At 31.9% G+C, this 18,862-nt stretch overlaps 1 protein-coding gene across 1 annotated transcript; it reads right to left on the bottom strand.

Moving 5' to 3' along the window:
• Window positions 1-431: 431 nt before the first annotated feature.
• Window positions 432-18,862, bottom strand: LOC122272650 (glycine--tRNA ligase; the record flags this gene model as incomplete). Its single annotated transcript, XM_043056571.2, is given in 6 exon segments — window positions 432-502; window positions 3,937-4,025; window positions 12,765-12,906; window positions 13,962-14,064; window positions 16,386-16,487; window positions 18,445-18,862. Coding segments are annotated over 6 exon segments (777 nt in total), but the record flags the coding sequence as incomplete, so codon positions are not given.

Raw genomic sequence — 18,862 nt, forward strand, 5'->3', positions numbered from 1 at the left:
ATAATAATTATGAGAAATGCTCTAAAAATCTTGCTCTTTTCCGTATTCTGTACAAAATTTTAGTACGATTCTTGGTTCTGAAAAAAAAAAAATCAGCGTTTAGCTTTCTTCAATGCCAATATTGGCCACTTTCTCTCCCTTTGTTGCTACCTCATCCCCGTACTGACTTAAAGAGTAACCCAATTTCCATGTAATTCGGTCTACCTACCTTTCTCTCCAGTGCCAACTTAAGGTGGAATGGACTATAGTGTAATATAGCTGAAATATCATCCTTAAATATTCCACTTTGAGTGGACAAGATTTTTTAAAAGTTGAAGAAACAAAATTCCCAGTTTGTAAAGCAATTCCCTGCATTTTTCCTGTTATTTTAGGTGACTTCAAAACTTCCCTGCGGAATGGCAACTCAGCTAAGAATGAAACAAATTAGTTACCTTCACAATGATGTCTTCATAATCTGCTTTTTGCTGAGTCGTTTTCTCACTCATCAGCTTTTCCAAATGAGCTGAAAACATTTAATCATCACAACAAATTAAATTTTAACACAAAAACATTTCATAAAAAGCACTTCAAATGATTATGAAAGCGTCCGTCTGGTTTCATTAACCTGCGTGGGGAGAGTTGTTATAGACAATGTCAACCTTTTTCTATTAAAAAGGTACCCAGACATAGAATCTAGTTAAACATGCCTTATATACTAGTGAATTGGAATTTTACTTCTGTAGCCGTAGAGAAACTACTATCTGATTCTCGGTTTTGTGAAAAATGTTTATTTTTTGACACACACATGATTGTCCATAGCAGAATGGTGGCAACACTGTCGTAGAATGTTACTGAGTTCCAGCAGAAAGATTTTTCCTTCGGAAAGTAAAAAATTTTGGTTTTCTTATTTGCAAAAATTTTTGTTCGATTTTTTAATTTTTTTTCCGGCAAGTTATTATTGCCATAAATTTCCTCATAGTTTTTAAAATACAATATTATTTAATACAACAAAAGAATCTTGAAATGAAAACCAACATTTGGAACCCATTTTTGAAGAGTCAAATTTGTGTGATTTTGCAGAGAATCAGGGGTCTGTTTAGAAAAAATTTGGGTCCGTTAGCGGACCCTTCACAAAATAATTTCTCTTTTAATTGGACTCTTCACAAATTTGTTTATCTTAATTATTGTTTTGTTAATCAAGTAAACTCTTCCAGGTAAAAAAAAAAAAGAAAAATGGTTAAAAATGAAATAAGTTTTCCAAGTTTCCTTAAGTTTAAACTCCAAATGTAATATTCTAAGAAAATAATTCTACTTTTACAAACAGTGTGTGCACATTCTTATTGATATTAAATGATAATTTTTTTGTAAATAAAAAATTTTTCAATTTATATTTATTCATAAAACTAATGAATAGATTATTAAGTAAATAAAAATTAATTTTTGGCAATTTTTTAAATAAAATATTATAAATATAAGAATTGTTTAAGTTTACTTAATGCGTAATACATTAAAAATGATACAGGTATAGGACAAAATAATAGGAATACCTGTGCATAGTGGTACTATGTACAGGTGTTCCTATTATTTTGTCCTATACCTGTACATTTCTAAGTGGTGTTATTTGTTGAGCAGTATAGGCTAAATACAAAATATATGTATGTTGCATCTAATTTAATAGCAGCAATTGTTGAGCATAATCTTGTATCTATTACAATTTAAAAACTTCTTTAAAAGGTTTTTAGCAATTTTTGAAACAACAGGACCCTATATGCACAAAAGCAGGACCCTGGCTGAAAGAATGTGACTTAACGCTTATTTTATATTCACAAATTATGAGTAGTTTTTTCACATTTTTACAAAAATAGGACCTTTCACAAAATGTCTAGACAGACCCCTGATAATATTAAAACAAAATAAAAATGACATATTCAATTTGAAAAATTAATTTTTTCCGAAAAGTTCATTAAATCAATAACATGTATATTCTGTTACTTTAAATTAGTAACATGTATGTTTGTTATTATTTAAAGCATCTTGCAGAAAGATATTAGTATGAGAGAGTTTTGATGCAGATAGCTCGAGTATATTTTGCCAAAGTTTGTGACTGCAAAAAGGAAAAATAATTTAAAATTTTCAAAAACTGAAATTTTTTTCTAGATAGTTTTGCACTCAAATGAAACAATTTTTTTCTATTATTAATTATTTTTATTTTACTTATCTATTATTTAATATATTTTAAATAAAAAAATATTAATTAATAGATTACTAAAATTTTAACGCACGAAAATAGCATTCGTAAAACTAATTGATACAGAAAAGAAATTTTTTTTTTTAAGTATCAAATCATTTTTTTATATTGACATACAAACACAGCTGCCAACACGGATAGAAAAAATACCAGTAGATTTTTACAAAATAATAATATAAACTTCACGATATATTTTGCAAAACATACTAAATATTTTACACATGGGGAATTTTAGGTATTTTTATAGTCAACAGAATAGACAAAAAAAACTGCCATAAATTCCAGTTATGATTTCACATTAAATGATCTTGAAATTTTATGTATCATGCTTTTCCTAATTTTAAATAGTAAAAGGCATTTAATTCTTCAAAGTTAATTGAATTTTATAAGTTCGCTTTGTTATGCATTAGTGAAACTTACTTAAATAGCAATAATCTGCACAAAAATTTTATTTCAATAGAGATTTTTTAAGAAAGTGTAAAAAAAAAAAAAAACAGGAAAATTTTACTAAACCGGGAGAAACTGGCAAAATCAAGTAGAGTTGGCAGCTATGGATACTAACATGTAGATTCTAATATTGTTGGCATTTAAAAGAGAAAGATCAAGTATACTACACTAATTAAATAATAATTTTTTCATAGCATATCAGAATTAGTTACAAATTCTTCACTCACATCATACTATTTAAAATCAATCAAAAACTAGCTTTATCACATCATAAATTTTATAAATTTAAAAAAAAATAAAGTCCACTCTTAAAGCTAATCACCTTATAAAGTGAACATACATCAAGAACATTTAAATATTTTAGAATTTCATCTTACATAATTAAATTCACAATTGTCATAACATTTTAGTAGTTTGGCAATAAAGCTGGTCATTTCAGAGCTTGTCTTCATTCTATTTCTTGTTTAAAAATTAAACTTTTATTTGTCACAACAATATATCATTAAAATTGTGACATAATTTTATAAACTGCCGACCCAATTCTGGGCTTCTGACGACTAATGTTCGATTCTTTGTCATTTTGAACCTAATCCAGAAGACAAGGTAGCTTCTGGAGGGTACCCCCAAAGGTATGATTTGTTTTGAGAACACAGAGTATTTTGCGACTCGACAGAATTAATGAGCATCAGTCACCATTTACTACACGGGGAGTCTTCGATGGACGGAAATCAATCTAATGATCTCTCGGACAGGGGCCCAGTGCCCTACCAGCAAGGATATCTCTTGTGACATAATTTGAATAAAAGGGGTTTGAGCAGTTTACGACAACACGGTTTAAACTGCAGATTGAGCTGTGATGGCTCAGGGGATAGAGAGTTCGCCCTCTAAAGAGGGGAACCCGGTTCGAATCCCATCGTCGGCCGGTCGATATGCATTCCGCACCCGGCTTGCACTGACCATAGTGCTGACGTGAGATATCCTCAGTGGTAGACAGATCACGGGTGAGAGTCCCCTTGCAGTCAGGTTAACTGTGGGAGGTTCTCATTGTCTCCACATAATGTAAATGTGGGTTAATTCCATCAAAAAGCCCTACACGAGGGTATATTTTCCCCAATACTCGATCCCGGAGTTCCCTCGTCTTCTGGATTAGGTTCAAAATGACGAGGAATTGAACATCGTAAACTAGAAAATCGGTTATAAAATAAAGCAGAACCCTAGGGATGAACAGTCATCCTAAAAATGCATATATTAAAAGAAATTACCTTTTATAAGGTGGTCTAATCTGAAACATTCTCCATTTTTTAAATCTTTCACCATTAAATCTGCAAAACGATCCACATGACCAGACGCTCTAAGGGAATAAAGATAAATTATTGCAATACTTCATGTTTTGACCCATCATTAAAAGCACTCAAAAAATATATATAAGCACATCGGTGACTGACACAGGTCGATCCTCGGGCAAGGGTGATTCATCCCTTCAGTGGGTCGATAAATGAGTACCAAGCATGCTTGGGAACTAAACACTGGGGGTTCGGCTGACCACCTGACCGGAACATCTGCTCCTGCACCCCAGAGCCCAAGGTCAAGAAAACTGAGATGGCCACAGTAGGCCTTGGCCCTCAAGGGCTGTCGCGCCGCTGAGTTTAGTTTACTATATACATTGATAAAAAGCAAAATAATTTTTTAAGACTTTAGATAATCATGAGAAAATAACTAGTTTCTGACAAAGAACTCTTCTCTTGATTATATTAGCCATTATAAAACAATCGAGAGATTTTTCGGTTCAATATTGCTGGAGAATGAAGCCTAAAATTGAGAATAGCTTGCAAAAGGCACCAGATTTGCACACGCGGACTTGCAAGTATTTCATCAAACATGTAAAATAATTGGCCCTTCCATATGCAATGGACCGACAGTAATCTGAAATGCATTGTAGTTGAATGAATTGTGAAAGCCTTGAACAATGTGAAAAGCATTCTTTCGCGCAATATGTGGCGAAAATCGACATGGTAACGAAAAAAATTTCATTTCTGAAAAGGGAAAATTAAGCCATTTTTAAAAACACTCAATGAAAAAAGTACCTTTAAAAACTTTCAAATAAATAAAATAAAATCAAATGTTTTTAAAAACGCTACGCTCCATGTATATTCCTGAGAAACAATAAGAATTCCCATGAAACCAGCATGGAAATGTATAGTTGGAACCATCATGGATTGTTGTTGGTCCATGAGAGTCAAACTTTTCTATGATGGTCAATCATCATAGTATTGAAGTGGGAAGTTTGTGGGCATCAGGGATCGTAAATATCATGATATTTTCGAAAATATCAAAAATATCCGATATTTTGATATATATCCGATATTTTGATATGTATCCGATATTTTGATATATATTCAAATTTTTGTTTTATATTTAGTATCTTCAATATAAATTAACTTTTTTGTTAGGAATTGTTTTGCAGACATTATATACACATTTAAAACATAAAATAATTCATTTTATATAAATTCTAAATTCCTAATGTTAATTGTAATTAATAAATTTATAATTTTTATTAAATAAAACATTAGAAATTTTTTTTAAATAAAAAAGGTTCTCTGAAACGAAATCTTTTGTAATCACCAAAATACAAAACATTTTTATTTTACTTTTACTAAGTTTTAAAACACATTTTTTCTTTATTTCTTGTTAAAATATTTGAACATAAAAGTAAGTTTTTCTGCCTTTTCGACTGAAATCTATTCTGACCTAATCTATTCCACAACTCGGACTGAATAAATCCAAAGCTAGAGAATATTCTCTCTAACCCAGTTGTGGAAGGAGAGGCAGTTAGTTGTTCAAGAAGATTTGTTATTCTGACTTTTAATGGTTCCTCTAACCTGATAGTTTCTCACCAAACTGTGGGTTCCACATTGAGAAAGTCATCTTCGAACTTGAAGCCTGGAAAGGGGCGGCTCTTTTTGACCAAAAAATTCATAGCCATAGGTAAAATATTTTTGCCAACAGAAAGTAGGAAATTAAAAGCTCTTTGTGTTTGCTCATCATTTAGTTTTTTTCCACAATATCTATGGCATATTAGCAGCTAAATGAGCAGGGTTTAATGCTGTTACTTCTCTTTCTGAGAACTTTTTCATCACGTCTTTTTTTCCACATGCTTCTAATTTCTCCCTCAGTTTGCACCAGATTTCAACGCATTGTGCTATTGTGCATTTATTTGCTTAAACTGCATCTGAAGCATTTGCAATCGGTTCTAAAATGCTTATACAATCAGAGTAATTTACCATTAAATCATTTACTAAATTATCTACCTTGACCACTTACTCATCATAGAGTAAATGAGAACAGGTTCAGTCTATAATTAGAATGAATTTTTAGTAGGGGGTAAGTGGGAGCAAGATTTTTTACAGGAAGTAAAGATAGTGTGAATGGTAGCATGAGTTTGTGTAGTGATTAAAAGAAAGCTTGAAATAACGTGGGGGATATTTTAGAAATTTTGCTGAAAATATCGAAAATATCATGATATTTATTTCAAAATAAATATCGGATATATATCTTGATATATATCATGATATATATCCATTGATATATATCAACGAACCCTGGTGGGCATACCATAAACATATAATGGAAAATGTTGATGATCACGCATCGCACTGAAACCAACATATACCATCAAAATATTTTGATGGGACCATCAAGAATTTTGATTTGGGAACTGACCCACTCTTCGAACGAGGCGAAAATAAAATAAAAAAAGATAACCAATAAATCAGCACTCAACAACATTGCAAAACTTTGCACTAAACAGAGAGACAATACCAAGATTTTTGATTTATTACCCTTTCAGGTGGCTTTACGCTATTGATGCCATCAAAAATAAAGATTAACTGTATCATTTGGCATAATGCTCTAGGACAGCGATTTCCAACCTCTGTGCCATGGTACTTTTGCGTGTCGTCAACTTTTAGAAATGATACAGTAAAAATTATAATGCTTTTTTTTATTACGAGTAAAGTTTAAATTAAAGAAAAGTATATATATACAGGGATGATTGTAAGCCCAACTTCTAGACTTTGGATTTCCAGAAACTTCCAGAATGAGGTTATACCGGAGCACAATCATCTCTGTATATATAATATTACATAAATATATATACTTTTTTAAATTTCCCCCCACTTTAACAGCGTGAGCATCTATTTTGGCGATAGTCCTGTCTCTGACAATCTTAAAATAAGTAGAAAATTTAATAACTATTAAAATTATTAATTAACAAAAGCAAGCTAAATATTAACTTACAAAAGGAAATAAAAGCTAACCATTAATGATTATTAATTGCATAACTTATTTTTAATGGTTAGCTTTTCCTTTTGTAAGTTAATATTTAGCTTGCTCTTGTTAATTAATAATTTTAATAGTTATTAAATTTCCTACTTATTTTAAGATTGTCAGAGACAGCACTATCACCAAAATAGATGCTCACGCTGTTAAAGTGGGGGGAAGTTATAAAAAGTATATGCATATATACGTAGGTTTCAATACCATAGTGTAACAACTGCGAAAATTGCGTCATCCACCATCTTGTAATATTAAAAGAAGTTGCATCATCCTCTTGACATTGAGAGGCGCCAGCCAGACCAGAAGGGGAAGTCCCGAAGGGAAACTCCCGAATTTATAATTAACTCTTACTTTATACCATAGAACAATCTAATTCTTAGTCACATGCATTCCGGAGACCACTGCGAGAAGGCAGCTCTCACGAGACATGTGAATAATGCTAACTGCTATATCCTTCTACGAATCTTTTTATTTCTATTAAATTGTTATGTTTGCTAAATTATCGTCATCATTTACTCCTCTGCTGCACTATCTCCCACATATATATACAGTGACACCCTGATTCAGTGACGTTTTCTGTCGGACTAGCGATAAAAAACGCTCGAAGCGGAATAACGTAAAATCGGGGTTAAGAAAAATCTATGCATATTTTTAAAAATTGACACCTACCAGTTCAATTAATGGAAAAAATGAGTAATCTTTACTTGCTTTTCGTTTCTAGCTACAATTTCGTATACAGCTAGTTCAATACTAACAATTTTTTGCAAATTTGCTTCTTGATTTACATTTGCAAGTAAAAATTGCTTTAGAGTTTTTATGCTTTGTATCGCTTGATGAGCTGTTGGCACGTCTTCTGTTATTTCATCGTCATCAGCACTATTGTCGGAATCAGGCATTAAATCACTTATGAAAGGGATTTCTGAAGTAATGATATCTGTGTCACAGTCGATGTATGCATCATCGACTTCCGGGAGGTCCTCAACTTCAGCACGCTACCTTCTTCTTCTTTCAAAACAACAGCGCTCTCCTCCTCCGATATTGAAAATCCTGCTTTATTGAATCCAGTTATAATGCACTTTCGGTTGACACTGTCCCAATTTTCACGGATCAGCAGAAAATGACGTAAGAAGCGGGATAGCGTACGAAACGGACAATGTAAAATTGGGGTTCCACTGTATATATTTATATAATATTATATATACAGAGATGATTGTGCTCTGGAATAACCGCGTTGGAAAAAAATATAAGCACTTACATTTAGTGAATTAAAAAATTTGTATATAAATCTTAATCTAACAAAGATTTTTTAAAACCATTATTTATAACTACTTTAACTATTTTATTTTATAACCGTAAATGAACAGCCAGCCTACTTCTAATGTTTAACTCCATGAAGTCTTGTCATTTGGAACCTAATACGAAGACAAGGAAACTGCTGGATTGAATGAACTGCTGGATCATTGGGAAAAATTTGCCTTTGTGGAAGACTTTTTTATGGAACTAACCTGTATTTGAGTTACATAAAGAATAAAAACCACAAAAGCATGACGACAAGAGGACTCCAACCCGGGCTCCGTCTTTCACTAAGAATATTTTAGATCAGCACTGTGGTGGGTAGGACTGGGCGATATTAGAAATTATATATCGTGATGCATCGTCAGTTTTGCATCGCGATATAGCATTTTTGAATTTCATTTACTTGTAAGGCACAGAAAGTCAGATTTCTATCAAAACTTCGTACTCAGATTGATTTAAATCAATTTATAAATTTGAAGATATATATGTTTTGCTTAAGAAAGATATTAAATAAATTGACTACAATGAATATTAAATAATGACCGAAAAACAAAGTAAGATTTAATTCCTTAAAAATAAAAAAATTGTGATATTCGATAATATATTTAGCTAATTAACAAATAATATGAAAAGAATATTTTTAAAAAAAAATTATTATACTCTCTAATAAAACAAAGTGCTAAATGATATGAATAAAATACGCAAACCTTTCAATTTTTTTTGCATAAACAAAGTTGATTGACTTATGTCCAAATCCAAATGACAAAAATAAATTTTGTTTTAAATTTATTTCTAAAAATAAAAACAACAAGATTTATAAATTTAAAATCAGTAATAAAAACTCATTAAATTATTAGAAGTTTCATCCAAAAAGTTTTTAATAAATTAAAAGGAAGCAAAAAAATAACCTAACAAATTCAATTCTTTGTGGGCGCCTAAATTAGATTGCCGATAATTTCCCCATTTAAAAATAAAAAGAATTTTTTTTAAATAAACTTATCTAATTAATGAAGAAACTCTTCTTTATATATTCTTTTCAATAATAGATTGCCTTCAGAACAAGGTAACATCGGCGATCACGAAGTTAGTCCCACTGAAAATAATCTGCAAGAAAAGTCGCGACAAAGAAAAAAAAAAGCTAAGAGGTGCGAAAAGGAATATGCGATATAATGATATGTGTTCTCAAAACTCTGATTCTACAGCTCATCAATCAAGGCTATTTCAACATAACGAAACGAACATCGTCTTCCACAGCGCGAGTCGACATCGGAGCGTAAGAGAAGAGTCTTATATCTTTGCGTGTCTTATATCGCTATATCGTTTTGCGCTCGTTGTCTTTACTAGACGGCTTAAATCAGATTTCTGATGCATCTCCTTGAATGAAAGTAGCTGTATCGTCGTGCCGATATATGCGTTAAATCAATATATCTCTATACATCGATTTATAGCCCTGTCCTAGTGGTGGGTGCAAGCGGAGTTCGACTAATAGACCGCTAGAATCCAAACTCAGTTCCCTTCATTGGAAGGCCCCTGAGTCATCAAGGCACGACTTAAACTACTCAACATACTGGAATAGTATCATCTGTTGAGAAATAACAGAAGTATTTTTTTGCTATCAGTGGATATTTTACCTGCATTAATAAACTTTATGCAAAGTAATCTGTGGAGGTGTAAAACCAGAGCCTGGTTAAGGCAGGGGGGACACCCAAATTGAGTTTATTTTATTATTCCTTCTTTAATGAACTTTTTTTAAAACAAAATATCAGTACTGTGTAAATTAAGTCAGTTTTATACAAGCTTCTTCATTCATCTACCACATGAACACAGTCTATATGTCGTAAATCTATGGCTTTCTTCAGAATTCAGCTAAACTTTTGCAAAGACTATGGACACATTTGGCTCATCAAAAGCCTGTATTTTTACATATCACAAAATACGCTATGTTTACAAAAATGCAGGCTTCTTATTGGCTTGAGCCATCATAATTACGTAAATTTAGCTGAATTCCACCCTAAAGTCAGCAAGGGCACGAATGTATCGCAGTTAGATGAGAAAGTTAACAATCAGAAAACTGCATTCGGCATGATGGGCATAGAATTGTCAGAAAATCAATAAAATGGACAGAACAACATTTCGTCTGCCCATTGGATTGGGAGAAACTTTATAGCTACTTTACTTAAAATGAAGACACCACGACAATCAGCAATGGTGACGCCATGTTCCAACCTCAGGGGGAGGAGGGAGAAAAATATGAAAAATGAAACTCCGTTAAGCGGAGAGCTACATGAATGATCTTTTTCGAATGTCCCGAGCGTCTCTTGCACTCCGATATTTATACTAAAATGCTAGAAGGTAGTAACTAAATTACTGAAAGTTAGTAAAATATCTAAATCTTACAAGTTGAGATGTTATATCTATATATCTTTTTAAAGTGTTATTCTCACCTTCTGATCGAATTTGAAGAGTAAAGTTCATGCATACTTTGAGTCCCTCGTGTAGATGAAAGATGCCGACAAGCAGGTGTTATTCCAAGAAAAACAAGGGTTGGAAGAGAAAGGAATTTATGGGGGAGAGTGTCTCAATTGCAAAAAAGATTAAGGGGCGAGAAGAATTGGATCAGGAAATAAAGGATTTGTATCAGAAAATAATAAAATAAACTAAAGATAAGGATTTTAAAAACAGGAAATTTTAAATCAGATTGTGACTTAATGTCACACATTTTATGTCAAATGATGACATTTTTCAATTACTCTCCGTTTCCCCCCCTCCTATTTAACCAACCCATCACAAATGATATTTTTATAATGTAAATAATTAACGTTTTCATCATCATTATAGTGAGGCAGACAGCCCAATGTGGGCCAATGCCTTCCTCTGAAGATTACGACTTCTTACTTATCTTTGATCTTCAATTCTTTTCATTATTTACAAGAAAATCAGACTCCACCGAATCAGCCCATCTCAACCACAGCCTTTCCTGTTTTCTTGCTCCAGTGGATCTAAAAAGTTATATATTTTTTACTGTATTGTCATCGCTTATTCGAATCACGTGGGCCATCCAAATTCATTTTATATTTTTCTTATGTATTCAATAATATCATGTTGTTTATAAATCTTGCACTGTTCAAAGTCAAATCTCCAGTCATTGTTCTCATTTACACCACCGAGTATACTCCTCAAAAAATCTTTCTCTCAAATATTGGGATAAAATTGTTTCTCATTGTCCCAGCTTCAGAAGCATATGTCAAGACCGGCCTGACAAGAGTTTTCTAAATAAAGAACTTTGTTTTCCTAGAAAGAAACCAAGATTTAATAAATATTCTCAGCCCTATTTGCCAGTTCGTTTTTTATTTCAGGAGACATTCTGTTAACAATATTAATCCTAACTCCTTACTGTTTCAAATCTATTTGAAGATAGGAGACTCTGTTTCTTGAGAATAACATATATTTTTCATTCACTGCATTTATGATTAAGCCGATTAGACTTGCAGCCACTTCAAGGAAATTAACGTTTTAAAACTAGCAAATTCCTGTGCCCATTGTTCAGAAATTCTACTCAAATTTATCAAAAATAAAAAAAAATTGAATTTTTGTTAAGAAAATGGAGAGTTGTTACTGTTTAGGAAGAACACTTTAACCCTCCCCGTACGGCTCTCGCGTTTTGAGTGGGGTATCAGTCTCGTTTACGGGTCACGAGAAAATTGCGGGTGAAGAATCCCCCTCATTTCAATACTGATGCCGCTACTTCTTTAAGTAGATTTTCGTTTCATTCGATGCTTATTTTCACTGTTAGATGGCACTAGAGGGTTCAGGATTTTTTTCTCCTGCTTTTTTCCCCATGAGCATTTGTGAGTTATCATGCTTTTCATTTTCTTTTGTGCGATAAGCATTTATGAAAGATATGCATTTGCAGAGTGTCAGCAGCGTTATATATGGGAATAACAAACCGAAATATCTTGAATATGAAAAGTGATTTGGATTCGGGAGTATTCCATAAATCTGTTTTTTGCTTTATTACAAAATTTCTGTAACATTGTTTGAGATAAAATGTTTAAAAATGATATTCATCAGAAAATAAAAATCTTGCATGAATTTTTTTACTCATAAACCCTGACCACTGAAATAGCAGTTGCCGTATTATACATTTCTTGAAAACGTAAAAGCCATTCAAATTCTCGAATTATTTTAAAACAACTGATGAAGATGTGAATTGTATCATACGTAGATAAAGAAAATATTAAAAAAATCGTCCCGTATTTCAAGATCGGAAAGTATAAAAATTGAGCCGTACGCTAAGGGTTAAGTTACCTTTGACGTTTAAGCAAAGTAGATAAAAAATGTTGCTGGTTACTTAGTATCATGGGTGCCATGCTAAAAAAAATTTCATCACTGAACTTATTTTTTTGACCAATTAACACAATCTAGTGTTGTTTACCAGAATTTTACTTACACTTACTTTAAAACATTCTCAGGTGTAAGTATTGTGCAGTCCACTTCCAGCATTTGTTCCTCTAAGATAAAATGTGACCTCCACAAATTCAATATGTTATTTTTCATTGCACAACCCATTGGTCCAAAATCAAATTGACCAGTAACACCTAAAAATATATATGGAGCATTTCAATAATCAGATTGAAAAATAAAAGAAACAAATAGCATAGTTGGCAACTTGCTAAAATCAAAAATTGGAACACAAAGCATGATAAGCTAATCAAGTGTAATTATGACAAAAAGGTAAAAACAAAATATCAAAATATAAATTTATAAACCATACACATTTCATATTGAACATTATTTTCTGAGCCAACAGTTTTAATTAAATTACTTACTAATGAAGAATATCGCACCTTTATAGTAACTAATTCAAGAAAAAACATACTTCTTTCAAGAATTGCAATATTGGATTTTATAATCACGTGAATACAAAAGCGCAATGTTCTATTTTAAAATGATGCGAATCGCAATGCATAGTTTTTAAATCACATATAAATACAACATATGCGTGTGAAACCTGGGACATATCTTGAACGGACCAGGCTATGTTGGGTACCTTTGAGAGAAAAGTCTTGAGAAGTATTTTTGGAGGATCAAATAGAAGATCAAATCTAAAGCTTTATCACTCCTATAATGAACCCCAGACATTAACTTTATTAGACGGCAAAGAATAAAATGGGCAGGCCACATTATCAGAATAGACGAAGGCCATACCACAAAAAAAGTTTTCAATGCCAGACCAGTTGGCACATGAAAAAGAGGAAGGCCGAATTTGAGAATATTGGATTTCCTCTGGGTTGAAAGAAAATTGGCATCAGGAGTAAAAAGGCACCAGAATACCAAAAAATACTGTGTAATTTTAACCTAAAAAAGTTCCCTGTGTTTTCCCTGTACATATTACACACAATATATTTAGAGTAAACACATTTTTTGTGCTCTTGTGTCCACCTAATTAGGCTAACTGTACTAGTTTTAATTGATGGAAAAACTAAAATATTGCAAAAAATATAAGAAAAAAAAAAAGCTGAACATACTTAAATAATGTAAATGAAATAGTTTACTGGAATATCATCCTCAGATATCCCAGTTTGTAAAGAGAAAAAAAGATTCTCTGTGGCAACCCTGTTAAAGTAACTAAACATAAGGTATTAAAAGTTACCTCCATATATAGCAAATGACTGATCATAAAAAAATCTTCTTTTGAGCAAGTCTTCCATACGGGCTCTATCAAATCCAACATCAGGAGGCGCAACTTCTAATTCCTGAAAGGTAATATAATACAGGGTGTTTATAAAGTCCCAATTTTGATGTTTAATAACTCATAAAATTAATAGCTTAAAATTAATAATAGAAATGGTTAGACAGACTCAAAAAGTTTCATGACCCTTGTCAATGAACTTCTACGTCTGCCCCTTTCGCCGCACGGAGAATATCAAGTCAATAGTCAATTTGACGCCAGGTAGCGGCAAGCATGTCGGCATCCAGAGAGGCTATTGCGTTTGTAATTCTGGCGTTTAGGTCATCAATGTTCGACATGATCCTCCTGTCATGGGTGCAAGTTGGAAAAAAGGCCAAGATTGAAAATTTTCTGACTGAAATATCTAACATACACAATACCCCCTCGACATATGCAAACTATCTAAGAAAGCTTCACCATAATACATCAAGTTTAAATACTGTACAAAAAATATTTATTCATCTGTCTTTTGATAAAATAACAACAGGACATAAGAAAGTAGACCAATAACGTAAACCTAAAAAATATTTTTAAGGACAGAAAAAAAAAAATTCAGATTTCCGTCTTCGAGTCAGTCTTGTTTCCGTCTTACTTCCATCCGCGGACATTTTCGAAAGACGGAAATCCGCCCTGGGGACGGAAGACTTGCACCCATGCCTCCTGTAAACATTGTCCTTTATAAATCCCCAAAGAAAAAAGTCCAGCGGCATTATATCAGGTGATCAGGGTGGCCAAGGAATTGGACCTCCTCATCCAATCCGTCTTCCATGCGATAATTTGAGTTTATAAGGTGGGTGGTACCTTTGCAATTTTACTATATGAACTATTTCTGTATTTTCTTTTTATTAATTTTATAATAAATATCAGAAAATTTTACAAGAATTATTTATGGTCCTTATTTATGTTAGTTTACATTTTATTCAGAACTATTTTGCTAGATTTGGTGATTCATTTAATTTATTATTTATCTTTCATATTAATAGCAAAATATTTGAAAAAATTTTGAATTTCGTTGGGAATTTACTTTTATTATCTTGGATTTGCACAATTCTATCAACATGACTTTAGCAATGTTGGGTCAATAGCCATAATCAGTCTCAAGATTATTAGAAAATTCAAGATTTTCAATTTTGCTATTTAAATGTCTTTTATATTATTACTAGGAGGCTTCGCTCCCTGCTCGCTGGCGCTCGCCAACCCCCAGAACTGCTTTCGCAGTTCATTTCAGATTGCTTCGCAATCCGATGCTCATCTTGCTCGCGCATTGGATACGTACTTAAAGTCTAGCTTTTGTATACTTTTTAGAACACTGAAGTTCCGGAAACTTTAACTGTAGAAAATTCTAAACCTGTGCATTTCAATATTAATTTGAAATTGCAAACAGTTCACATATTTTTCTTAATCACGCTATTCTAAATTTCAGTTGTTGAGAAAAGTAACTGTTGTAAGTTTTGTTTTAAAGTCTTTCCCACCAGAGGGCTAAAACCATGTGTTGTAAAACAATATGAAATAGTACTGAACGCCGGATGTAAAGCATCGGCTTCGATGAAGATAATTTTGTGAGAATTTTTTTGATAATTCGGTGAGAATTCACCCGATTAGACATATGATATGCTCACTACGTGCCCTTGCGCGCCGAAGCCTATCAATTAAAACATATTAGCGTTTTATATAATATAGATTAGCCATATGATGCTCACTACGTGCTCTTGCGCGCCGAAGCGTATCAATTAAAAATGAAAACTGTTGCCAACGCGAGAAAATAAATATCATCGGTTTTATTGATACATACGTATTAGCGCTTTATATAATATAGATTTTTTTTTAATGTCCAAAATTTTCTCTTCTTTAACATTTTCATTACTTTGTTGTTCTTAGAATTAAAACTCTTTCTTTCCTTTTCTTATATTTATTTATACTTTTAAACTCTTTATTGGTATTTTTATTGCAATCATTAACCAGGACTTCAGGAAAAATGTGTAAGGACAAATTGCGATTATAATCAGAAAAAGTGAACAGTCTTCTCAGATTTCGCATTACAACCTGCTAAATTCAATCAATCACTCATTGAAATATAATGCAAGCTTACAAACTGGTTTCAGTTTGGTTAGGGATTTCATTTTGTATCTCATTTTTGTATTTTCTCCTTCCTGGACTTCTTGCTTTAGGGTACAGCGTGAGTAAATTTTAGACATCTTTTGATAGGAAAGGTTTTGTGTTTTTATGACTTCTGGATCCGGTACCCCCGCCCCCTCTCCATGATCATTGTTTTCTTCCTCAAAAAAATTCTATTGGTATGATAGATATAAATGCTTAATATTCAACATCAGATGTGAAAATAAATACCTTGTCTTCCAAAGCTTTTTTCCTAACTTTAAGTTCATTGACAGCTTTTTTAATGTCTAATTCAGGAGCACCATTCTCTTTTAACTTTCTCACTAAATCACCCTGAAAAGAAGAAATGATGCATTGGTAAAACAATAGTGACACAAATTTTAATAGTAACAAATATATATGTCACTAATTGAAAGAGTGACTGCAGAAGTACCTCAAGAATGGGGAATATATACCTCTACTTAACAAAGTCTCTGAATGCTGCCATTAAATAGAAAATCACCTTTTGAAATACCCGTGGCAGAATTGCAGTGACATTGTTGCAGAACGTTACAGATTTTTTACAGAAAGATTTTTCATTTGGGAAGGTAAAAATTTTAATTTTCCTTTCTGCATAATTTCTCGAAAAATGTTTTTTCTATCCTGCATAATTCCTTTTTCAAAGATGTCTTTCTTGTGCATCTGAGAGGAAAGAAATAATCATGATTCTTTTATTTTCATTTGAGACTTTTTTTTAAAAAAAAATCTGTAATGACTGGCTTCAGCTAGAATTTCAAAATAATAATCTAAAATAAAAAAAAAAATCAGAAATTATGAAAGTTTTAAAGATAGTTATGATGTTCCTTCGTTCATTTCTTTTTTAAAGAACTCTATATTTCACATATACTTATTTGAGTATCTTTTTTTTTTTAAAGAGTCCTATTCGAGATATTTATTTTGGGAGTTACCTACTGCACAGATTTTATGTACAAATCTAAATTAATTATTATTTAATTTATTTACGATTTTTAATTTGTGTCATGATTTACAAAATTTGGAAAAAAGAGGAAAAAATATTTGCATTTTTCTGCCTACAAAATGCGAGAATATCACAGATAGTATTAGAATAAAAAAAAAATATTACTTTTACATTTAAAAATTAAAAATTTTTATAAATAAATAGTAGATACTAGTTTACAAGATAAAGGTGTATCAATTGCTATTTTAATTATGTCTAGTGTTTATGTATTTGAAACCTGTAACTGAATTTTTTTTGGGCCTTCTGCAGCAGATTTCCCTAGCACTAATATATTGCTTTAAAGTAATAGAAACATTGTATCTGCAGAAGAAAGAATAGAATAAAAATGTACATTTTTATAATGAATAATGACGAATAATGAATAAACGTGGAATAATCCATTCTGTCCTTAACCTTGCAAACTCCAATAGTCATCTAAGGTAAAGAAAAAAGTAGTAAATAGTCGTATTTTAGTCACCAGTGGAAATCCTTTAAATTAATTTGATTTTAAATAAGTAAAATCCAAAATAATTTTTTTTTTTTTTTTTTTTTGGGGAAAAGAATCAGGATTTCAGACGAACCTGCTCTTGGGCAGATATATTATATATCTTATGTAATAAGATATATATATATATATATTAATATATCCCTTTTCACTGTGACATATGAAACCAAGAATTTTTCATTTGGGCAGGAATAGGAACTTATATTTCCTTTGTGATAGGATGAGTAGCTAGGTGTCTGTCTACGTTTTTCTGAGAGGTACCTATTTTGTGAAAATTTAGGCATAATTCGAGAAAATTAAAATTTATATTAAACATTCTGGTAAAAGTACGGATTTATCGCTTCTTATGGGATAAAAAATTAAAATTTCAAGAAAAATTATTTTATGTAACAAATGTTTTCCCTAAAGTTGAATTAGTGAAGGTACCACTAATTTTCCCCAGACAGACTCCTGGTAACTGACTATTTGGTAGCAGTTTTTACCAAAAAAATGTTAAATCTCACTTGTATCAGAGGTATTCTTTAAATTCAGACCCAAAAAATTATGTTTTTTTTTTTTAATTGTAAATTTAATTACACATACATTGAGTGAAAAATTGAAATTATAGACGGGGATATGTCACCTTCTTTTAGAAAAAGTGAGGGGGCTAGAGCCTCCTCTGGGCCAGTCACCTAAGGAGAAAAAAAAGTAGTAAATAGTGATATTTTATTCGCCAGTGGAAATCTTGTAAATGTGATTTAAATATAAAATTCAATGTAACTATCCAATGTAGAAAAATCATTATTTACCTGCTCTTTGACGGATAACCTGAAAGGTTCAAGTAAGCTTTGTACTTCCATAGTTTTAACAAATTGAATTTTATAGGAAGACAGACGTTTTTTGGCCCAGTTTTTCGGTAATTTACTTGAATGCGTGGATAATAAACTGAGTGACGTGAATGCAAGTGGTTTGAAGAAACTGGATACGTAACGAAAACAGATGCACCTTTCAAACTGTATAATTAGGGTGCTTGAACGTGACACCATTCGTTTACCTTGCCGACGAAAACAACAAAACATGGATAAATAGAATCACGGTTATGACCAAAAATTTTATTTTAACTTAGAGCGTTGTTTCAGTCTTGTTTTTGTTATTCTCAAGACTGGCAAACTGTTCTCGAAGGTCTGGGTCTCTTTCTTCATAGGAATTGGTGTCCCGCAGTGGACT

The sequence above is a fragment of the Parasteatoda tepidariorum genome, chromosome 8 (assembly GCF_043381705.1).
Source record: "Parasteatoda tepidariorum isolate YZ-2023 chromosome 8, CAS_Ptep_4.0, whole genome shotgun sequence".
Lineage (NCBI taxonomy): Eukaryota > Metazoa > Arthropoda > Arachnida > Araneae > Theridiidae > Parasteatoda > Parasteatoda tepidariorum.